Here is a 22800-nt window from a genome sequence, read left to right on the forward strand (position 1 = left end):
CAGTGCCCCCAGTCCCACCCCAGTTGCCCCCAGTCGCTCCCCAGTGCCCCCTTTCACCCCCCCTAGTGGGTCCCAGTGCACCCCATTTTCCCCAGTCCCATCCCAGTGCCTCCCAGCCCCCTCGCACTGTCCCCCGACCCCTTCCCATTGCCCCCCAGTTCCCCCCAGTCCCTCCCCAGCCCCTCCCTTACCCCCCCACCCCCCCCAGCTCTCCGCCTGTTGGCCCGGCCGATGGCGTCGCAGGCGGTGGCGGGGGGGGGGGGCGCCCCCAACGCCCCCCCAGGAGCGCCCCTTTGAGACCCTGCGCGTGACCCCCCCCCCGCGAGCACGTGCTGCACGTGGAGCTGCACCGCCCCGACAAGCGCAACGCCATGAACAGCGCCTTCTGGAGGTACTGCCCCCCCCCGGGGGTTATCTGCCCCCCCGGGAGCTTCATCTGCCCCCCCCCGGGGGTTATCTGCTCCCCCAGGGGTCTATCTGCCCCCCCAGGGGTCTATCTGCCCCCCCCCAAGGGGTCTATCTGCCCCCCCCAGGGGGTTGTTTGCCCCCCCCCAGGGGTTATTTGCCCTCCCATTGGTTTATCTGCCCCCCCGGGGGTCGTTTTCCCCCCCCCCAGGGAGATGGTGGAGTGCTTCCAGGGCATTGCCCAGGACCCCTCCTGCCGCGCCGTCGTCATCTCGGGGGCCGGGAAGATCTTCACGGCAGGTGGGAGACCCCCCCCCGTTATTGGGTGCCCCCCCCCGTTATTGGGTGCCCCCCCCCTTCATTGGGTGCCCCCCCCCAACTTCATTGGGTGCCCCTCCCCTTTATTTAGGATCCCCCCTTCACTGGGTGCCCCCCCCCTTTATTGGGGATCCCCCCGACTTCACTGGGTGCCCTCCCCCAATTGGGTGCCCCCCCCCCAATCTCCAGGACCCCCCCCCCCCAGCAGTTTTGGGGGCCGTTTTGCCTGATTTAGGGGATCTCAGCAGCGAGGCCATGCTCAAGCCCAGCTTGGGGGGGGGGGGGGGGGAGAAGAGAAGGGGGGGTCTGGGGGGGCTCAGGGAGGGGTCCGGCCCCTCCTGAACCCCACGGGGGGGTGGGGGGGGGGGGGTGGTGCCCCCCCCAGGGATCGACCTGGTGGAGATGGGCAGCGAGTTCCTGGCGGTGGGGGGTGAGGACGCGGCGCGCAGAGCCTGGCAGCTGCAGCAGAAAATCCGCCAGTACCAGGAGAGCTTCTCGGTGCTGGAGAAGGTGGGAGCCCCCCCCGGGACACCCCCCGGCCCCAAACACCCCCCCCCCCATCCCCTAATCCCCCCCCCCATCCCCTAATCCCCCCCCATCTCCCCCGCAGTGCCCCAAGCCGGTGATCGCGGCCGTGCACGGAGCCTGCATCGGGGCAGGTGAGTGGGGACACGGGGGGGGGACACAGGGTTGGGGGGGGACACACGGGGCCGGGGGGGGGGGTCACACAGGGCCAGGGGGCCCCATCGTGGACCCCCGGGGTCTTTTTTCGGCAGGCGTCGACCTCATCTCCGCCTGCGACATCCGCTACTGCACCGAGGACGCCTGGTTCCAGGTGAAGGTGGGTGCGGGGGGGCCCTGGGGTGGCCCCGGAGACCCCCCCCCAGTTGGCCCCGGGGACCTTCAGCCGGCTCCTGGTGGCCTTCGGATGTCCCCGTGCCACCCCCTGTGTCCCACATGTCCCTATGATGTCCCCCATGTCCCCCGTGTCCCCACGATGTCCCCTCACCTCCCCGTCCCCGCAGGAGGTGGACATCGGGCTGGCGGCTGACGTGGGCACCCTGCAGCGCCTCCCGAAGATCGTGGGCAACCAGAGGTGAGGGGGGGGTTGGGGGGGTGGGGGGGGGGGGGGGACACAAATCCCGTGTGGGGACCTCGCGGGGACCCCACGTCACCCCCCTGTGTCCCCCCCCAGCCTCGTCAACGAGCTGGCCTTCACTGCCCGCAAGATGATGGCCCCCGAGGCGCGGAGCTGCGGCCTGGTGAGGTGAGGGGCGGCCCCGGGGGGCGGCTGGGGGCACGGTGGGGGGGCCCACACTGTCCCCAGCCCCATTGCCATCCCCATCCCGACCCTGTCGCCATCCTAATCCCAATCCCAATCCCAATCCCATCCCATCCCCTCCCCTCCCCATCCCCTCCCCACCCCAATCCCCTCCCAATCCCATCCCCTCCCATCCCAATCCCAATCCCATCCCCTCCCTGTCCCCATCCCATCCCCACCCCAATCCCATCCCACCCTAATCCCAATCCCAATCCCAATCCCAATCCCAATCCCAGCCCGTTCTGCCCCCAGCCGCGTGTTCCCGGACCGGGCGGCGTTGCTGCAGGGCGCCCTGGAGCTGGCGGCCTCCATCGCGGCGCGCAGCCCGGTGGCCGTGCAGGGCACCAAGGTGAACCTGCTGTACTCGCGGGACCACCCCGTCCCCGAAGGGCTCCGCTTCATGGTGAGGCGCCCCCCAGACCCCCCCAATCCCCAAAACCCCGTCCCCGTCCCCCTGACCCCGTCCCCGTGCCCAGGCCGCCTGGAACATGAGCATGCTGCAGACCGACGACATCCTCAAGTCGGCGCAGGCGGCCATGGAGAAGAAGCGCCCCGAGGACGTCGCCTACGCCAAGCTGTAGGGGCGGCTGTGGGGTCGGTGCGGCCCCCACCCCGTAATAAACCCGGCTGCGCCCCCAGCCCGTGTCCTTCCTCAGCCCCGGGGGGGGGCTGCAGTGGGGTGGATGGGGGCGCAGAGGGGGTGGATAGGGACAGGGTGACCCAGTGGGACATGGGACGGGGTTATGGGGCCACAAATGGGAGGTGTATGGGGTCACTGAGGGGGCTGTGGGGACAGAGCGGGGTTTATGGGGTCCCAAAGGGGGCTTATGGGGGCACGGAGGTGTTTATGGAGCCAGACGGGTGGATTTAGGATCCCACAGAGGGTGCAGGGGGCTTCATGGGGCCTCAAAGGGTGGGTACGTGGTGACACGGCCGTGGCTGTTGGGATTCGGGGCTTTAGCGGGTCCCAAAGGGCAGGGACGTGATGACATGGAGCTGTTTGGGGGAAAAGTGGCGTTTATTGGGTCCAAAGGCTGGGTTTATTGCGGCACAGTGGTGTTTACTGGCACGGACTGGTGCTTATCAGGGCCCAGAAGGGGGTTACGTGGGGACACAGCGGTGCCCCTTGGGCTTTGGGGTCCCCCAATGGGGGCGTGGGGGGGACAGGGAGGCATTTTTGGGGGACTGGGGCAAGGAAGCGGCGTGAGGCCAGGTCTGAGCAATCTTTTAATTACATGAGAAAAAGAGAAACCGGCCGGAGAATGCTGCGAGGTGAAGATAAATTTATACAATAAATCCCGAAATCCGTCCCTTCGCAAAGGAAACCGGCACCTGCTGGGGGGCGCTGCCGTGTGAACAGATCAGCTTCTGTGTGCGGGGTTGGGGTGGTTTTTTTTTTTTAATTTTTTTTCTTTTTTTTTTTCTTAATTTTTGGTCCTCAGAAAAACCTGCTCCAAGGCTGGAGGGTGCGGGGGGGGGGGTGTAAAAGGGGAGAGGGGGGGGGGACCGGCGCTGCCTCCGCGCCCCCAAAGTGGCCCCATGGGGGGGGAGGGTTGCTGGGGGGGGGGGGAGCGGAAGGAGCAGCCCCCCCGGGGGCTTCCCCTGGCTCTGAACAGGAATCGGAGGAATTCGAGCAGAGGGCGAGGGGAAGCCGGGGGGGGGAACCTGGAATGGGGGGGGGAGCACGTGCCAAAGGGCGGCTGGTGCAGAGGGGGGGGGGATTTCTGCTCGACAGAGGCATAAATTAAAGAGAGGCAGGGCAGGAGGGGGGGCTCTGCTTCCTACAGAGGGGGGGGTGACAGCAGAGAGGGCCCTGGGCCAGTTGGAAAAAAAAAAAAAAATCACCAGAAAGGGATAAAATTAGAAAAAAATTAATAACCGTCTGAGCTGCTGGGCGCTTCGAGGCTCCCCGCTGCCCCCCCCCCCCCAGAGAAACCCCAAGCGCCCCCCCCGGAGCAAAAAGAGGGAAGAGGGGGAGGCAAAAAAAAAATAAAATTAAACAAAACCCCCCAAAATCATTGCATAGGTCAGGTGGGCAACAACCGGCTCCCCCCCCCCGGCCGCGGCTTCGTGCCTGTGTGTGTGTGTGTGTGTCCCTGGGAGGGGGGGGGGGAGGATAAAATTGGGGAGGGGGGGGGGACAAAGCGCCCGCGCTTGGTGCAGCCGCGGCGGCCTCAGAGGTCGCTCTCGCCGTAGAGCGCGGTGGAGAAGGATTTGTAGTCCAGGGCGCCCGGCGCGGCGTCGGGGCCGCGGTACGGGGCCATGCGGGCGATGCAGTACTCGGCCTGCTCGGGGGGCAGCTCGCGCCGCAGCTCCTCGGCCGTGATGTAGTTCTGGGGGGGGGAAAAAGGGTGAGAAAAAGGGGGGAGCGGCCACGAGGAGAGGCCCCCCCGGGGCTATGGGAGGGGGCGGCGCTCACCTTGTCGCCCGCCAGGACCTTGAAGGAGGCGATGACCTGGTCGGCCGTGTCGGTGTCGGTGGTCTCGCGGGACATGAAGTCGATGAAGGCCTGGAAGGTGACGCTGCCGCTGCCGTTGGGGTCCACCAGGCTCATGATGCGGTTGAATTCGGCGTCGCCCTGCACGGGGGGGGGAGGCTGCGGTCAGGGGGGGGTCGGCCACGGAGCCCCCCCACCACCCACCACCGAGTCCCCGGGCTGGAGGCTGCGCCGTGCCCTGGTTTTAGGCTATGGGGGGGGTCTCCTCGTGCCCCCCAGCCCCTTCCCCGAGCCCTGGGGGCTCGCAGCGATGAGAAGAAGACCAGAAAGGGACGGGGGGGGGGGGAAATAAAAGGGAGAAGAGAGCAGAGAGCGTTACCAGGCTGCATCCCGCGGAGATGAGGAGAGCTCGGAAGTCATCCGCGTCCGTGCTTCCCGTGCGCTTCTACTCCCCGAGGAGGAGGAGGAGGAGGAGGAGGAGGAGGAGAGGAGGAAGGCAGAGAAGGGCAGCGCGTGCAGAGGAAGAGGAGGAGGAGGAGGAGGAAGGAAGACGCGGCAGGGCAGGGGCAGGAGGGGAGAGAGGCAGAGATCGAGTTAACGGCGGCAGTTCGGGCGCCAGCACGGCGGGCAGGGAAAGGAAAACCCAGCACGGACACAGGAGCAGGGGAGGAAGAGGAGGAAGAGCACGGAGGAGGGGAGGAAGAGGAGGAAGGAGGGCGGGGGAGGGGGGGGGCGCGGGCCGGGCTCGGTACCTGTCTGTCGTTCTCCACGTCGTAGCCCAGGCTGATGAGGCAGGCTTTGAACTCCTCCGGGCCCAGGGCACCGCCGTGGTCCTGCACCGGGGGGGTCCCAGCATCACAGGGGGGGGCGTTGGAGGAGGGAGAGGAGCAGAGGGGGAGGGAAAGATGCCGTTAGTGGAGTGGGGGGGGCTGAGAGCAGGGCTCTGCTCCCCCCACCGCATCAGAGCAGGGAAAAGGAACCCTGGGGGTCTCCCTCCTCTGGGCGAGCAGCAGGGGGTGGGGGACGGGGAGCCCCCCGTCAGCCCCTGGGGGGGCCGGTGGCCGAGCTCTGTCCCCCAAGGGGAGGTTTTGGCAGCGGGGGGGGGGGTGGGGGCTGCCGGCACCTTGTCGAAGTGGTTGAAGGACGCCCGGAACTCCTGCATCTGCTCCTGGCTGATGCCCTTGGCGTCGCGGGTCAGGATCTGGTTCTCCACCTCGTTGATGGTGCGGGCGATGGTGGTGAGGAGCTGCTCCCAACCCACGCGGATGTGCTGCGGGGAGGGGGGGGCACAGCAGGGTGAGAATGGCCTTGGGGGGGGGTCCCAGCACACCACGAAGCCGGCACCCCCGGTGGGACGCCGTTACCGCGGCCGCCACGGGGAGGTGCAGGGGCTGGGAGCCGCCGAGCCCTGAGTCACCGCTCCCTGGCGCTGACGGGGCACCCTTGGGTGGCACCGGGCACACCCAGCTCCGCGCCCGAGGCCGGGGGGGCGGCGGGGGGGCGCACCCACCTCCATGGTGTAGTTGGTGTGCTTGTTGTCGAAGATGAGCGCCTCCTGGATGAGCTGGTGCTGCTGCTCCAGCAGGTCGATGTTGGGCTTGTAGTCCACGATGCTCTGCTCGTACTGCTTCAGGTGGTTCAGCTGGTCCTCCAGCGTGCCGTTCATCTCGATGGAGATGCGCCCGATCTCCTGGGGGGGGGCACAAAACCCAGCGGGGTGAGGTGGGGGGGACACCAGGAGCCGCTCCACAGGGACCCCTGGCACTGCCGGTGCCGGGCTGATTTCCCCGAGGGATTCCTCTCAGGATTTTTCACCCCTGCTGAAGGTGGTCTCAGCACGGCGGCTCTGCCTTCCCCAGCCCCCCCAGCTCTGTCTCGAGCCCCCCCCGGGGACGAGGGCACGGCCCCGAGCCCTCACCTCCATCTTGGTCTGGATCCAGGGCCCCACGATGTTGGCCTGGCTGGCGAACTGCCGCCGGAGGTGCTCGTTGGACTGCTGCTTGCTCTGCTCGTCGAGCAGAGCGTGGTCCCGCTTGGGCACCAGCTGCTGGACCTGCGAGGGGCGAGGGGGCAGCGTTGGGAACCCCCCCAGGGGGGCAGGGACCAGCCCAAGGCGGCGCCCCCGTCCCCGGGGGGGGTCACTCACCCGCTCCCACTTGGAGTTGATGATCTGGGGGGTGACGGAGGTGTAGGGGTTGTTGCCCCCCAGCTTGATGCTGTTGAAGTCGGCGATGCGCTGCGCCTCGCGCTGGATGCCCAGGATGGCCTCGCGCTCCTTGTCGGCGTCGGGCAGGGTGGACTTGAACTGGTCGTGGGCGGCGATGAGGCCCTGCGGGACGGGGACACCAGCTCAGAGACAGCTCCGGGGGGGGCGTAGCCGGGCAACGAAGCCCCCCCCGCGCCCCCACACCTCGATCTCCTCGATGGTGTGGACGATGAACATGTCCTGCAGGTCCTCCATGGCGCTCTCCATCCAGTTGTTGAAGGGAGCTGCCCTCTTGGCGTACTCCAGGTGCAGCTCATCGATCGTCTCCAGCTGCTTCTCTGTTTTCTGCGGGGCCGGGGGGGCGTCAGGAGGCTGGGGGGAGACCCCTGGGGGGGTCCCGGCCCCCGCCCTACCTCCAGAGCCTCCCTCCTGCTGTGGGTCAGGGAGCCCAGCACGTCCCACTGGTCGCAGATCTTCTGGCACCGCGCGTTGACGCTGGGCGAGTCGTAGTAATCCAGCTCGCTTTTTTTGGGGGGGGGGGAGGAAGAAAAAGCAGGGTCAGGACACGAGGACACGGAGGTGGCCCTCCCCACACCTCGGGGACGGGCTGGGCACCCCCTCGCCGCCCCCATTTCCAGGAGGGGGCTCTGGGGTTGGGGAAAAGCCCCCCCGGGGGGCAGGGGGCAGCCGCGGGGAATAAGGGCGGCATTGACGGCGGCGCCCTGCCCCGGGCCCTCAGTGTACTAATTGTGTGCGAGTTTATCTGGCTGGGAAGGGGAAAAAAAAGGCGAGGGGGGGTGAAAAAAAAAAAAAAAAAAGGGCAAGGAGCCGGGCTGCCTGGCCGCACGCACAATAACGGTATTCTGCAACGCGAGGGGGAAGGGACGGGCAGAACAATAGGGGCACTGTGCGGGGCCGGGGCCGTGCCGAGGTGTGCCGTGGGCCAGGTTTTGGGGCCGGGGGGCTCGGCGGGGCTGGGGGGGCTCGGCGGGGGCTCGTCGGGAGCCGTCCGTACTTGAGCTCCTGCGCGATGGCCGCGATCTGCTCCACGCGGTCCTGGTGGGCGGCCAGGTCGCTCTCGAAGGCCTCGTGCTTCCTGATCAGGGCCTTGATGTCGGACAGCGTGGCGCTCTCGTAGTCCTTCTGCTTCAGCATCGCCTCCTTGCCTGCGGGGGGGGGGCAACAACGCTGGGACCCCCCCTCCCAGCACACCCAGGCACTGCCCCTGCCCACCCCGGGGGCTGCTTCGGCTCCCAGAAGCACGGGTGGGGGGCAGAGGCTGAGCTCTGCTGGCCCCACCGGGGGCTTCCTCCACCTTCCTCGCCTTCAATCTCGTTTTTTGTGCCCCCCCCAGGAAATAAACCGAGCTGGCACCACCGGGAGCGGCCTCGCGACGCCCCCAGGCTCGCTGCTGCTCCCAGCCCGAGCTGTGAGAACGGGGCTGGGAAGGGATTAACGTGTTTGCTACGGGGAGGGGGGGCACAGCTGCTGCCCCGGGGGGGTCGTGGGGGCGGGACAGCGGCCAAATTTGTCCAGCTGGGTGCAACAGGGGACGTGTGAGCATGGCAGCCTCTGGAGGAGGGCGGTGATGGGCTCGGCGCTCCCAGCAGCACGGGGAGGCTTTAAGGAGGCTGAGCCCGGTTTTTGGGGGGCTCCTCTGCCCTGAAGGGGGGGGCTGGGACCCCCTGGGCCCCCCCCTGGGACCTACCCTCGGTCCAGGCCTCGTGGATGGAGGCTTTCTGGCGGAACTTCTCGGCCAGGTGGTCGAGGCGCTCCAGGCGCCGGATCTCGTTGAGCAGCCACTCCTCGTAGCCCTTCTCCGCCTGCTCCAGGTGCTGCCAGCCGTTATTGATGTCCTGGGGGGGTCACACACACACAAAAACACAGAGGGGGGGGTGTCAGGGCAGGCTGAGCGAGCCTCCCACTTCCACAGCTCCATGGAGAGGGGGAACCCGACCCCAAAACCCCCTTTGGGAGCAGCTCCAGGTCCCGCGGCAGCACCCAGCGGGACGGGGGCGTCCCAGGGGGGGGGGTCCCGGAGCTCAGCACCCCCCCGGGCACTCACCGCCACCATCCTCCCCTCGGAGGGCATGAAGGCGGGCCGGTTGCTGAGGCGCAGCTTGGTCTGCAGGGTGTTGAAGTTGATCTCCAGCTGGCACTTCTCCTGCACCTTGGGGGGTTTGTGCACGCGCCGGTAGTCGCGGAAATCCTCCAGCTTCTGCTGCATCTCCTGGATGGTTTTCTGCGGGCTGCGGTCCTCCAGCCAGGGGATGGTGCGCCGGATCCACTCCAGCAGCTGGTGGGGAGGGGGAAACGGGGTCGGTGAGCGGGGCTGGGGGGTGTGGGGGCTGTGGGGAGCCCCCCCCGGGGTCCCTCCCGTGCTCACGTCGGAGGCGAGCTTCTCGTAGTCCTCCATCAGGTGCTCGTTCTCCTGGTTGACGGCCAGCACCTTGCAGATTCGGTTCGCCGCCGTCTCGGCCTGCAGGGGATGAGCAGAGGTGAGGGGGGGGCTCCGGGACCACCGTGTCGGGGTGCCCCCACCCGCAGAACCCCCCCCTACCTCACAGCGCAACCCAGCTCTGCCCCAGAGCGGTGCCACCTCGCTGCCACCCCGCTGCTGGCTTTGTGTCAGAGCCAAATCCACACTTTTTAGCACCAAAGTGAACAACCATGCCCACGCCGAGCCCCCCCAGCTGTAAGCAGAGCCCGGTGCGCCCCCCAACCCCCAACAGAAGCCCCCCTTCACCACCCCGGGGGCTCCGGCACCGCACGGAGCGGGGCAAAACCCCGGCATCGCCCCTCGTGGTTTAGGGGGGGGGCAGAACCGGAGCCCCCCAGGGGGGTCCCACGAGCTGGGCACGAAGCAGGCGCCGGTGGCTGCGGCAGTCGCAAGCCCCGGGCACTTTTTGGTGCTTGGTTCCCCTGGCAGTGCCCCGGGGGGGCCGTTAGCAGCCTCCAAGCACCCCCACGGCCTCCAAGCACCCCTCCAGCCTCGTTACCGGCCTCTGGGCACCGTCCTGGGGTCTTCTGCTCGTCCCCGCGGGCAGCCCCCCCGCCAGGAGCACCGGGCTGAGGCAGAAAAGCAAACCCGGGGCACGGGAAAGGGTCCGGGAAGAGGAGGCGGAGGCCAGGCACCGACAGAAAGAGTGAGGAGGGTCTACGGGGAGGGGGGGGGGGACGGGAAGAGGAGAAAAACAACAAAAAAACAAAAAAAAAAGAGAGCTGGGGAAAAAGAGGCGGAAAACTTAAGGCTAAAAGGAGAGGAAAAAGCTCAGCAAAGCCTCGGGGGAGAGGCGCGAGGTGCCCACGGCGGCCACGGGTCCGCGTGCTGGCCAAGCAGCCCCCCCCCGAGCCACCCAGGAGGCTCATTTGGTCGCCTGAAGCCTCTAATTAGCGCGGCGTGGTTAATTGCTGGCCTGCCCCGAGCTCCACCGCGGCGGCGTTTCGGGTCTGACACGAAATCTGAGGCTTGGAGGGTGAGGAGGGAAGGGAAGCGGCGAGCTCCAAGCCCTGCTCTAACGAGGCTCCTTCGTTAAGCGGGGCCCTTAATGAGGCTGGGGGCTGGCTGCCCCTTCCCCAAGCCCTGTGCCTCGTGGGGAGGCGGATTTACACCACCTCTCCCCGGGGGTTCCCCAAATTTTGGGTGCCTGACGCCCCGAGGCCGCCTGGAAGCCGTGCAGCAGCCGCGGGAGGTGCGGGGTTAGTGGGCGACCCCCTCCCCAAAAGCCAAGCTCACCTTCTGAGCACCCGAGAAAGCGTGGTAGAAGCAGGAAACGTAAGTCATGATGGCCTTCTCATCGGGCCTGAGAGTGCCAACAATATCTGCGCGGGGGGAGAGAGGGAGGAGAGAGGCTGAAGGAGCGGCAGCGCAGCCCTCGCGCCCCTGGAGCGTGCGGCGGAGAGAGCAGCAAGCGCCTGGTGCCGGCCCCGGGGCTCCTCGGGGAACCTGGTGGGGCTCGGTGCCGCCCCGGTGAGGCGTTGGGACCAGCAGGGCAGGCAGCATGAGGAGGTTTTAGACCCGAGCGAGCCGAGGTCGGGTTCCCAGAGCAGCGGGGGGGCTGAAAGAGAAGGGCCCGAGCGCGGGCGGGAGCCTCGGGGAGGCCGGCGGCCGCCGCCGGTACCTTCTGCGCCCCCGAAAAGGCATGGTAGAAGCTGGACACATAGGTCATGATGGCCTTCTCGTCGGGCCGAGCTGTGTTGACAATGTCTGCAAGCGAACGAGAGGGGTTAAGGCTGAGGGGGGGGCGCGGCGGCGGCGGCACGGAGCCGCTCAGCACGCCGGGCTCGGCCGCCAGCTCCTCCCCGGGCTGGGGTCCCGAAGAGCGGCCACCTCGGGGCACCTGCAGGGGCACAAGAGGGTGTGAAAGCGTCCCACCACGCTGCACGGCCCCGGATTGGGGCCAGCACGCGTCTTCTGCCCCCAAAAGATGGGGTCTGGGGGTCCGGGGGTCTTCTCTTGGTGCCGGTCCGTGCCCAAAGTCACCGCGCCGCAGCCGCCCGCGCGCCCGGGGCCGCTTACCCTCGGCGTCCAGCATCTTGGGGATGTCCAGGTACTTCTCCGCCACCTCGAAGGCGTTGTTCAGGTTGGTCACGGGGTCGTCCTGGGGAGAGAAAAACGCTGGGGGGGCGCCCGGGGCTGGTGGCCGACGGCTCGGTGCCGGCAGGAGGGGAAGGGAAGGGGCTGGGCGGTGGGGAGGGGCAGGGCTGGGCGGTGGGGAAGGGGCTGGGCGGTGGGGAAGGGGCTGGGCGGTGGGGAAGGGGCCGGGCGGTGGGGAAGGGGCCGGGCGGTGGGGAAGGGGCCGAGCTTCACCTTCCTCAGCTTGTCGTACTCGATGAGCTCCGGCCGGTGCCTGTGGATCAGGGCGTTGAAGGCGAGGCCGTCCTTCCAGCTGCGAGGGGGGACAGCGAGGGGGGGTCAGCACCGCGCCGCCTCCGCGCCCCCCAGGGACCCTCGCCCACCCCCTGCTCCCCCCTGAATGGCAGCGGGGCCGAGAGGAGCCCCTCTGATCCCCTGGAGCCCCCCAAATCCCAGAGGAAAGGCAGCCTGGAGGAGGGGGGGGACGTTCCCGAGGACACGCACGAGCCGTGTCCCCCCCCTCGGGGCTCTGCCACTATTTTGGGGTGGCCCCAAACCCCGTCGGGGGGCACCTGATGTGGAAGTTCTGCACGTTGACGTTCTTGTAGGGCGCCGTCTTCCTCTGGCACCACAGCAGCAAGCCCTCCTTGGCCGAGGTCTCTGCAAACGGGGGCAGGGTCAGCTCGGTGCAGCCCCCCCCGTGCCCCCCCCAGCCCCCCAGGGCCCCCCAGGGCCCTGCCCTCACCTTCCACCGAGATGTCCTGGATGGCGAAGCGCAGGATGATCGTCCAGATCATGCCCAGCGTCATCTTGGCGTTGCCGTCCACGATTTCTGCGAGCCGGGAGGGGAGAAACAAACCCCTCAGCCCCCCCCTCGACGGGCTGGGGGCTCGGGATCCCCCCAAACCCAGCCCCAAAACGCCTCCAGCAGGCGTCGGGGATGCCGGCGCGGGGCTGTGGCTGCTGCCAGCGTGCCCGGGCACCGTGGCCCCCGCCGGGACACGCAGCGCTGCCGGGCAGCGGGGACTTCAAAGCCAGAGCCCCGCTGCTCCCCCGACTGGCTCGGCAGGGCCAGCGCCTGCCAAACGGGGCCGAAAGGGCTGAGAAATCCCCGCCGGAGCTGCGGGGTCGGCCTCGGGGTCTGCCGGCAGCGAGCGGATCCCAAAAGGGGCCGTGGGGCTGTGCGAGAGGCTGCTGGGGCAGCCAAAGGGGGGAGAGCTCGGCTCCCCGCAGGGGTTTGGGGCTGAAGCTGTCACAGCTCCCCGGGGAGAGCCTCAAACGGTGCAGGGAATTCACGGGGCTGCGTTTTGGGGCCGAGCCTCGAAGGCAGGGATCCCCCCGCAGGGCTCCAGCCCGGCACCGGGGCTCCCCCGCGGCGCTTTCGGGGCCGGCTCCTCACCGAGCCGGTCCTGCCGAGCCCCAAACGTTGGGCAACAGCCCCAAAACAGCCCCGAGCGCGGGGGGAGGCTGCACAGCCTCCAACCCTCCTGCCCCCACGGCGTTTATGGCCCCGCAGGGCCAGAGAAGGGCCCGAGGGGACCCCCAATGACCCCTTCCTGGGGGGCTCAACCTCTCCCAGGGGGGCTCAACCCCTCCTGGGGGGCTCGGGGGCTCCCGGGGGGGCTCGGGGGCTCCCGGACCCACCTTCAGCCCCGATGGAGACCAGCTTGACGCCCTTGCTGGCGATGAAGTCGAGGGCTTTGTTGACGTTGTTGATTTTGTGCACCCGCATCTTGCCCCGCTCCGGCTTCGGCAGCCGCTCCCCTGCGGAGGAAACGCCGGTAATAAGGGGGGGGGGGGGGCTTCCAGCAGCGTCCCCCCCCCATGAATCAAACAAAAAGGAGGTCGGGAAGCTGGGGGCTCACCTGAAATCACCTCCAGCAGCAGCATGAGCTTGAGGCCGTCGCGGAAATCCTCGTCGATGTTCTCGATCTGCGTGCCGGCCTTGCGCAGGTGGGAGTTGCACCACGCCGTGAAGGTCTGCCAAGGGGGGGGGGGGGGGCGTCAGGACCCCCCCCAGACCCCCTCATCCCGAGGACGAGCCCCCCACAGCGTGCTGCGGGGCACGGCCGGGGCGGGAGCGATTTTGGGGGGATTTGGGGCCATCCTGATCAACCTCCCGGGGACTGCTTCAAAGAGGGAAAGAGGCTCCAAAAAGGCGGAAAGTGCCCCAAAAACGCAGCTCTCGGTGCCAGGGGATGCTGAGGTGCCTTCCCCTTCCCCTTTTTGCCCCAAAACGAGCTCCTGGAGGCCCGGCCTCCGTCCCTCTGGGGCCTCGGCCCCGTCCCACGCGCGGTTCCTGCGCGGCCGCCGGCAGCCCGGGGGGTAATTAGCGGCCGGCCTCGTTACGCCAGCGCCTCATTAACCCGCCCGATAAGCAGCTCCGGGCCGTGGGGAGGACGTGGACCCCCCCGGGACCCCCCCCGTTCCCCATCAGCGTGATTACGGGACGGGGAGGAGCGGGCACGCCTGGGTCCGCCGCGACGCCGGGCACGGCCCCACGGGTTCTGGCACGGCCCCAAAATGCTCTGGAACGGCCCCAAAATGTCCTGGCACGGCCCCAGGGGCGCTGCCGAGCTCCTGCCAAGCCGCCGGCAGCTCCCAGGGCCGGGCGTGTTCCTCCTCGGCACGGAGGAAAGAAAACCCCTCCCGGGAGAAAACCGCGGATTTGGGGGTTTTGCGGTGGCCGCCCCAAAAGCCTGCGGGGGACAGCCCCAAAATCCTGCAGTGGCGGCCCCAAAAAACCCACAGCCATGGTCCCAGAAGCCCCGCAGGGGTGACCCCCAAACCCCACGGGGATCAGCCCCAAAACCCCGCGGGGATCAGCCCCCAAACCCCGCAGCTATGGTGCCAAAAAACCTGCAGGGATCGACCCCCAAACCCTGCGGCCATGGCCCCAAAACCCCACAGGTGGCAGCCCCAAAACCCCAAAACTTTGGCCCCGAAACCCCAAAGCCTCAGCCCCAAAACCCCAAAGTTTTGGCCCCAAAACCCCGTGGGGTCGGCACTGAGAGAGCACGGCACGTGGAGGAGGAGGAGGAGGAGGAGGAGGGAGCCAGGCAGAACCCGCAGGCAGCTGCTAAAAAAAGAAAAAAGGGAAATAAAAAACCCTAAAAAACCGCAGGACAGCCTCAAAGGGGAAGCGGAGCCCGGCCTTAACCGGGCGCCTCCGATCCTGCAAGGTGCGGGTCAGAAACAGCCGAGGAGGGGCAGAAAACAGCCAAAAGCTGCCCAAAAACCACCCCGGAGAGGCTTTGGGATCAAAATCTGCTAAAAACAGGCAATTCCGCCGGCGCTGCTGGCATTTCCTCCCCGGGCATTGTGTGGCCCCCCCCCGGCCCCGCTGAGGACAGGAGCACCCAGCCCCGTCCTGACCCAAAGCGGCAGCTTTTGGCCCCAAAGCTGGGCCTTACTGCCTCAAAACGGCGCTTTTCGGCCCCAAACTGGCCACTTCTCGCCTCCAGGTGGGCCCTTCTGGCCCCAAAGTGGACCCTTTTGGCCCCTTCTTGCTCCAAACTGGCACTTTTTGGCCCCAAAGTGAACCCTTCTTGCCCCTTTTAGCCCCAGAGTTGCCCCTTTTGGCCCCTTCTCACCCCTTCTCGCCCCAAAGCAGCCCTTTTTTGGCCCCAAAGTGGGCCCTTCTCACCCCTTTTGGCCCCAAAGAAAGCTTTTTTGGCCCCAAAGTGGCCCCTTTTGGCCCCAAAGCAGCGCTTTCTCACCCCTTCTCGCCCCAAAGCAGGCCTATTTGGCCCCAAAGTGTGCCTTTCTCGCCTCTTTTCACCCCAAAATATGCCTTTCTGTCCCCAGAGCGTCCCTTTTTGGCCCCAAAGTGGGCCCTTCTTGCCCTTTGGCCCCAAAGCAGGCCCTTTTGGCCCATTTTGTCCCCAAAGCGGGCCCTTCTCGCCCCTTTTCACCCCAAAATGTGCCTTTCTGTCCCCAAAGCGGGCCCTTCTCGCCCCTTTTCACCCAAAATGTGCCTTTCTGTCCCAAAGCGGGCCCTTCTCGCCCTTTGGCCCCAAAATGTGCCTTTTGTCCCCAAAACGTCCCTTTTTGGCCCCTTTCGGCCCTCCCGGCCCCGCACCTCCGCAGGGCCCGGACTTTGCCCCGTCGGCGGCGCCGGGTGGGGGCCGGGCCCCCCGCGGGTGTTTTTCCGCCCGAAAGCGGCCGTTTTTAGGGTTCCGGCTCCTTTTCCCTCGTTAGGGCAGGAAGCTCGTTAGCGGCCGCTCTCTGATGTCGAGGAGCCCAAACACAGCCCTGGGGGGGGGCACACGGGGGGGGCACTTCCCGGCCGGGATCGCCTTCGAGGAGCGGCTCCGGGGGAGGAAACGGGACAAACGAGGGCTTTTTGGGTAAAAACCAGGTGGATTTGGGGCTCGGCGTGCAGGTGGAGCTCACTCAGGGCACCGGACCCCCCCGCTGTGCTCCGGGCCGCAGGGTGCTGGCGTTTCCGTGGCTGTTTGCTGAGTTTTTTTTTAATGTTTTTGGTGTTTTTTTAAAAACTTTTTTTTTTTTTTATGTTTTCCCCGTTAATTTGCTGCCGCTGGACAGCGCGGGCCCAGATTCCCCTCATTCTTTGCCCTTATTAGGCCGGAGGCTCGCCGAGGAGGAGGAGGAGGAGGAAGAGGAGGAGAGGAGGAGGAGGAGGAGGAGCGGCTTCGGCCTCACCTGCGGGGCTGAGTCACGGAGCCGCCGCCTTCCGGGCACGGCCCCGGCCCGGGACTGGGATCGGGACTGGGATCGGCCCCGTTGGGCAGCGGGGGGCACGGGACGGGGGGCACGGAGGGGGTTTGGGGGACGGAAAAGTGCCCGGCTGGAAGCCCCGAGCCCCAGTCCCAGTTTAGGGGTCCCAATCCCAGTTTGTGAACTCTAATCCCAGTTTGTGAACTCTAATCCCAGTTTGTGAGCCCCAATCTCAGCTCCCGAGTCCCTATTTCAACCCACAAACCCCAATCTCAGCTCCTGATCCCCAATCTCAGCTCCCAATCCTAATCCCAGTTCCCGAGCCCCTGTTTCTGCTCCCAAACCCCAATCCCAGCTCCCAAACCCCAACCCCATCCCACAAACCCCAAATCCCCGCTCCCCCTCCCTGTCCCCACAGCCAGGTTCCTGTCCCAAACCCATTTTGGGGCCCCACACCCCATTTCCACCCCTTTCACCCCATCCTAAACCCACGATGAGCCCCCCCCCCTCGGCTCTGCCGCCCCCAAACACCGGCCCTGGCCCCGTACGACCCAAAAGGGCAGAAACAGGGTTTTTTTTCCCCAAAAATAATAAAAGGGTCGGGACGGGAACCGGCGGCCCCCCCGAGCTGTTTTCCCGGGGCCGGATGTTTGCCCTTGGAGCGGGACCAAGAATCCGGCCGCCGCCGCCGCTCCCCCCCCACCCCAAAAAAAGCCCCCCAACCCAAAAAAAAAAAAAAAGCCCCCCCCCCAAAAAATGGGGAGCGCAGAGGGGTCCTGGGGGGGTCCCGCAGAGTTCCTCCGGCCCCGAAACCCCCTCACGGGGAGCGGTAATTAAGGTAATTAAGACACCACGCGCCCCCCCCCACCCCAAAGTCAGCGACCCTGGGCGTTACGGGGCGAGGAGCGGGGCGTTAGCGCTCGTAATTAGCGCTCGCCCCGTAATTAGCAGGCGCTGCCCTGCGGGCAGAGCGCTCTCTTCCTCCTCCTCCTCTTCCTCGCCCCGGTGTTCCCCCCCCCCGCCCCATAAGGACCCCAAAACGCCCCCCCGACAGACCCACAGCGCGGGGGGCTCCAGACCAAACTATAGGGGTCCCTCCAGACCCCCCGAAACCACACTTCGTTTGGGGGGGCTCCCTCTGGACCCCCCCCCAGCCCCTCCCCAAACAGCGGGGGACCTCCAGACCCCCCCAAAACTCCCCCTATTATTGACACCCCCCAAAGACCCCCCCTCACAATCCTACCCTCCCCAAACACCCCCAGAGACCCCCCCAAACTTCCCCAAACTCCCTCCAAACTCCTCGAATTCCCCCCAAACCCCCCTCAAGTCCCCCCTAAGCCCCCCAATACCCCTCAAACTCCCCTCAGCCCCCCCCAAACTCCTCAAGTCCCCCTTAACTCCCCTCTAAACCCCTCAAACTCCCTCCAAGCCCCCCCAAAACCCCTCAAACCCCCCTCAGCTGCCCCCCAACTCCCCCCAAACCCCCCTCAGCTCTCCCCCAGACCCCCCAAACCCCTCAACACCCCCCAAATCCCCTCTAAACCCCTCAAGCCTCCCTCAGCTCTCCCCCAACGCCCCCCAAAAACCCCTTAAATCCCCCCAAACCCCCTTCAACTCCCCTAGGGCCCCCTAAACCCCCCCTAAACTCCTTAAGTCCCCCTGAAGTCCCCCCCAGCCCCCAAGACCCCTGAAGCCCCCCTCAATTCTCCCCCTAGCCCCCTAAATCCCTCCCAAACCCCTCAAGTCCCCCTGAAGTCCCCCCAAATCCCCCCTAAACACCCCCTAAAACCCTTAGGTCCCCCCCCAGCTCCCTCAAGACCCCCCTAAACGCCCCCAAACCCCTCAAGTCCCCCCAAACGCCCCCAAGCCCCCCCCGCCGCCCCCACCTTCCTCTGCTGCTTCTCCCAGGCGGGGTCCAGCAGCAGGTCCCGGTCCCAGTCGTCCTCCTGGGCCATGTAATCGCCGTCGGGGCCGGCCCCGGGCCCGCCGCCGGGGTAAGGGCAGGGCTGCGCGGCGCTGTGGTAATCCACCATGGCGGCCCCCCGCGCGCTCCCGCCGCCGCGCCGACGGCTCTGCGCCCCCGCCCCGCACCGCGCATGCGCCACAGCCCCGCGCCACGCCCCCCGACCGAGGACACGCCCCCGTACGGGCTGGAGCGACGCCCCCTCTGGGTGAGACCACGCCCCCTCAGGCTACTGCTCCGTCCACGCCCGTCTCGCCCTGCCACGCCTCCAACACCGAGGCCACGCCCCCTCATGTTGAGACCACGCCCCTCTCGTTCGCCCCACCCACCACACGTCTCCCAGACCGAGACCACGCCCCCACCGGTCTCCAGCCCCGCCCCCCAGATTGAGGCCACGCCCCCACCGTCTCCACACCGCCCACCCGTCGTCGACTCCACCCTAGCCCCGCCCATTTCCTAATATGGACGTCATTGATATTAATGAGGTGGGCGGGCCCTTCACCTCCAGCTTCATTACTGTGATTAATGAGGCTCTAATCTTAAAGATAATTAATGCTAATGAGAGGGAGGGGCTGAGACCCCTCCCACCCAGGCTTTAATACACCAGTGAGCTCATTAATATTCATGCAGGGGGCGTGGCCCCCCACCCCAGCAGTATCAGTGCTCTCCTTTTAATTACAATTAATATTAATGAGCTACAAGTGGAGAGGGAGCTGAGCTATATATTCATATAGCAGAATGTCCTCCCCCCTCAATTAACTCTCCTTTTAATTATAAGTAACATTAATGGAGGGGATCAGGGGGTGCTGAGCCCCCAGCTCAGCCTCATTACATCGCAGAGCTCATTAATATTAATTATGTAGGTGCGTCCCCAACCCCCTCACATAATTAATATTCACCAGAAGTGTGTATTAATATTAATTACATGTATTAATTAGTATTCATGAGCCCCCTCCCTTCCATGACCCCCCCCCCAAGCAGCACGGAGCCGTTTCTCTCCCTCTCCTTTAATCAACTCCATTTCAATTAACTCAATTAAAACCCGACGGGGGGAGCAGGGGGGGCTCAGAGTGACGACGCCATGATGCTGGAGACACCTGGGGGGGGGCAGAACAGAGAGGGAGGGTTACAGGGGGGCGGGGGGGCCCCTTTTTGCGCCCCCCCCCTCGCCTGCACCCACTGTCGAAGTCGATTTTCTCCACGATGTTTTTGGGTTTGACGCTCTCCTCCTGGCTGCAGATCAGCACCCGCCCGGCCTCCGCCTCGCTCCAGCCGTATTTGCTCATCCAAACCTTCAGCTGCGCCTCTGGGGGGGGGCCGGGGGGGTCACCGGCTGCGCCCCCCCCCTCATAAAACCCCCCCCGACCCCCCCTGTAAGCTGCCTTACCCGAGAGGTCGCCCAGCATCTCGGCCAGCAGCCAGCGGTCGATGTGCTGGTAGGTGATGCCCACCACGTGGCAGATGACTGCGGGGGGTGGGAAATCAGCAGGAACAGCCCCAAAAATAACCCAAATTGGCCACCAGGGGCACAGAGACCCCCCCAAAAAAGCCCGAAATCAACCCCCATGGCACAAAGACCCCCAAAAAGTGCCCCAAATCTCCCCCAAACCCCTCCCAAAAGCCCCAAACCCCACAAAGTCACCAAAATCCCTCCCAAACACCCCCAAAGTCGCCCAAACCCCTCCCAAAAGCCCACAGCCCCCCAAAAAAGCCCTTAAGGCCCCCCAAACACCCAAAGCCCCCAAACCCCTTCCAAAATCCCCAAATCCCCCCCAGATCCCTCCCCAAACCTCCAACCCGCCCCTAAAAGCCCCCTCAAAAGCCCCAAAACCCCTCCTGAAAGCCCCAGAGACCCCCAAATCTTCCCAAAAATCTCCAAAGCCCCCCCAGAAAGCCCTAAACCCCCCCCAAAAAATCCCCAAAGTCCCCCAAAATCCCCCCCCCCCACTGACACTTCCTCACGGAGTCCTCGAAGCCGGCGATCCCGTCCAGCAGCTCCATGTTCTCATCCAGGGCTTGCTGCCGAGGGAAGGGGGGGGATAAAATAAACCCAAATTAATGAAACGAACCCAATTAAAGCCCCAAATTGTTGTTTTTTTTTTTTTATGAGGGGGGGCTCACCCAGAAGGCCTGGAAGTGGCAGGTCTCCAGCAGCTCCCCCAGGTACAGGATCTGCCGGATCGGCCGCTCCTCCTGCTGCAGGGGGGGTCAAGGAGAACAGCAGAGCCGTTCGTGTCCCCCCCCCCAAAATAAAAAGACACCCCCTGCCCTTTATTTCCCCGAAAACGTCCATTTTCGGGGTTTCACCTCAAGAAAGTGGAGAAAAGAGGCAGGGAAAAGCCCCAAGGCTTCAAGTGCTGGGGGTTGGGCTCGACGCCCCCGTTTCTTGTGCCCCCCACGAAAAAATAATTAAAAGAGCCCCCCCCAATTAATTAACGCCCCCCAAGGATACGTGGGCCTGGTCGATCATGCACTTGCAGAGCGTGAAGTCGGTGTGGGGCAGGTTGGTGAGCGCCTTCAGCAGGATCTGCGCCGTCACCGCCGTCTGGAAGAAGGCCGGGTTGAACTGGTACCTGTGGGGGGGGGCATTGTCAGCGTGGAGGGGGGGATTTGGGGACGTTTTGGGGGGTTTTTGGGGGGTTTCGGGGCTCACAGCTTGAGCACGGCCAGGTTGGCCTCCAGGTCGTAGGCGTTCTCCTTGGCCTGCGTCTCCACGTAGCGCTCCAGCGTGGCCAGGTTCTCGGGGTTGTACCTGGGGGGGGGGGGGGGGGGGGGGGGAAATGCTGTTAAGGGGGGGCTCTGGGACCACCGGGCTGTGCCCCCCCCAATAAAAAAATCCCCCAGAATCCCCCCTACCTGCTATGTTCTCCGAAAAGTCCTCGAACCCCCCCCCAACATTCCCCTAAAACCCCTCTGAATGCCCCAAATCCCCCCTAAACCTCCCCCACACCCCCAACAACCCCTGAACCCCCCCCAAAATCCCCTCAATCCCCCAGAACCCCCCCAGATCCCTTTAACGCCACCCAAAAACCTCACAGAACCCCCCCGGGAACCCCCTCACCCCCCCACACACCCCTCAAACCCTCCCCACACACCCTCAGCCCCCTAGAGCCCCCAGACCCCCCTAAATCCCCTTAAATCCCCTCAAACCCTCCAGAACCCCCCCCAGGACCCCCAGAACCCCCTTAGGACCTCCCAAAAACTCCCCACACCCCCCAATCCCCTCCCAATCCCCCAAATCCCCTTAAATCCCCCCAGGATCCCCCAAAGCCCCTCCCACACCCCCTAAGCCCCCCCAGGCCCACCCCCACCTCTCCAGGCCCTCCCCTCCCCCCCCAGAGACCCCGGAACCCTCCAGGACCCTCCAGGACCCCCCAGGGCCCCCTCCCAGCCCCCCCCCACACCCCAACTCCCCCCCAACCCCCTCCCCAAGCCCCCCCCTCACGCCCCCCGGTCCCCCCCCGCCGGTACCGGTCGATTCCCCGCAGCAGTTTCCCGACGTTGGCCCGCATCTGCTCGAACAGCGCCATGGCGGCCGGAAGTGCTGGCTCCCAGCCCGCTTCCTCCGGCGGTCGCGGCAGCTTCCGCTTCCGGCGGGGCCGCTCGCCGGGCATGGCGGGAAGGGGGAGGACTCGGCCGGAGGACCACGGGGCGCCGCGCAGGCGCGGAAGTTGGCGGGAAATAGGCCGTGGCCACGCCCTCCGCGCCCATGGCCACGCCCATTCTGCGGTGGCCACGCCCACGTGCCCAGGCCACGCCCACCAGCCGGGCGCCCCCTCCCGGTCACGGCGCGGGATTGAACTGGGGGGAACTGGGCTGAACTGGGTCAAACTGGGTCAATAGGGCTGAACTGGGCCGAACTGGGGCAAACTGGGATGAAATGATTCAAACTGGGGCAGACTCGATCAAACTGGGTCAAACTGGTTCAAAATGGTCAAACTGGTTTGAACTGGGTCAGACTGGGCCAAACTGGGTCAGACTGGGCCAAACTGGAGGTAGACGAAGGTCAAAGCACACCCACATTACGGGGAGGGGGCTCGTACTGGGAGGAACTGGGCCAAACTGGGCCCAGTACACAGCGTGGGGACTCCACTGGGCGCAGGATTGGTCATACTGGGACAAACTGGGACAAACTGGTGGTGTCCCTGCAGCCTGCTGGGGGTCACCGAGGTCAAGCGGGCCCTTACTGGTGCCAAACTGGGAGGGGGGGCCACAACTGGGCCAAAATGGGAAGGGGAAGGGTGCCGGAGGCTGCTACTGGGGCTGTACTGGTGCCTTACTGGTGCGTACTGGTCCCGCCCCTCGCTGTGGTTTGCCCCCCCCGGGGGGCCGTGCCTCAGTTTCCCCTTCCGCCGCGCGGCGCCTTGTGGGGCCGGGGGGCCGGGGGGGTCCCGCAGCTCCGCGCCGAGACAGGGGGCGAGGAGGGGGGGGGGGCAGTGGATTTTGGGGGGGGCAGTGGTTTTTTTTTGGGGGGGGGGCACGGGGGGGGCCCCGCCATGGACCCCCGGCTGCTGCGCATCGCCGCCCGCGACCCCCAGGAGGACTTCGAGCTCCTGCAGCGCCTCGGGGGGGGCACCTACGGGGACGTCTACAAGGTGACGGGGGGGGGGGGGCACCCCAAAAAAATATGTATTTTGGGGGGGGGGGCGAAAAATGGCGTTTTTGGGGGGAATCCCCGGAAAAGTGCGTTTTGGGGTGGGAAGCCAAAAATAGGGCATTTTGGGGTGGGATCTCCCCAAAAAATCCATTTTTGGGGGGGCAAAAAAAAATTCTAATTTGGGGGGGGCTCTAAAAAAATCTTTTTTGGGGAGGGAACCCCAAAAACGTGCATTTTGGGGGGGAAGCACCAAAAATACCCATTTTGGGGGAGGGTGGCGTCCCCACGTGGCCCCCC

General features: G+C 65.9%; 3 protein-coding genes across 6 annotated transcripts; 1 reads left to right on the top strand and 2 right to left on the bottom strand.

Moving 5' to 3' along the window:
- Positions 1 to 208: 208 nt before the first annotated feature.
- Positions 209 to 2682, top strand: ECH1 (enoyl-CoA hydratase 1; the record flags this gene model as incomplete). The annotated part of the gene is given in 10 exon segments (XM_084307126.1): positions 209 to 313; positions 315 to 391; positions 617 to 705; positions 1109 to 1233; positions 1334 to 1382; positions 1500 to 1564; positions 1749 to 1819; positions 1919 to 1990; positions 2297 to 2447; positions 2521 to 2682. Coding segments are annotated over 10 exon segments (909 nt in total), but the record flags the coding sequence as incomplete, so codon positions are not given.
- Positions 2683 to 3258: 576 nt separating this feature from the next.
- Positions 3259 to 18005, bottom strand: ACTN4 (actinin alpha 4). Of its 4 annotated transcripts, none has more exons than XM_084307128.1 (22): positions 17830 to 18005; positions 13129 to 13243; positions 12908 to 13027; positions 12009 to 12095; positions 11836 to 11923; positions 11498 to 11576; positions 11207 to 11288; positions 10424 to 10509; positions 9074 to 9166; positions 8753 to 8983; positions 8396 to 8543; positions 7703 to 7853; positions 7101 to 7209; positions 6892 to 7032; positions 6628 to 6810; positions 6400 to 6534; positions 5992 to 6171; positions 5605 to 5751; positions 5234 to 5314; positions 4861 to 4926; positions 4464 to 4622; positions 3259 to 4377 (listed from the first exon to the last, which is right to left on the bottom strand). In XM_084307128.1, the coding sequence occupies exons 1-22, from the start codon at positions 17974 to 17976 to the stop codon at positions 4219 to 4221; spliced, it is 2787 nt and encodes a 928-aa protein (XP_084163254.1). In that variant the 5' UTR covers positions 17977 to 18005; the 3' UTR covers positions 3259 to 4218. The 4 variants fall into 4 exon arrangements, with proteins under 4 accessions (XP_084163254.1, XP_084163253.1, XP_084163256.1 ...); XM_084307127.1 differs by lacking the exon at positions 10424 to 10509 and adding an exon at positions 10809 to 10894; XM_084307130.1 differs by lacking the exon at positions 4861 to 4926.
- Positions 18006 to 18813: 808 nt separating this feature from the next.
- EIF3K (eukaryotic translation initiation factor 3 subunit K) lies at positions 18814 to 21520 on the bottom strand (the record flags this gene model as incomplete). The annotated part of the gene is made up of 8 exons (XM_084307125.1): positions 18814 to 19003; positions 19087 to 19212; positions 19294 to 19371; positions 19859 to 19925; positions 20028 to 20102; positions 20359 to 20479; positions 20560 to 20658; positions 21378 to 21520. 8 exons carry the CDS (start codon positions 21518 to 21520, stop codon positions 18972 to 18974), a joined length of 741 nt encoding a protein of 246 aa, XP_084163251.1. The 3' UTR covers positions 18814 to 18971.
- Between the last annotated feature and the right edge of the window lie 1280 nt (positions 21521 to 22800).

This window comes from Netta rufina (assembly GCF_964035555.1).
Source record: "Netta rufina genome assembly, contig: SCAFFOLD_178, whole genome shotgun sequence".
NCBI lineage: Eukaryota > Metazoa > Chordata > Aves > Anseriformes > Anatidae > Netta > Netta rufina.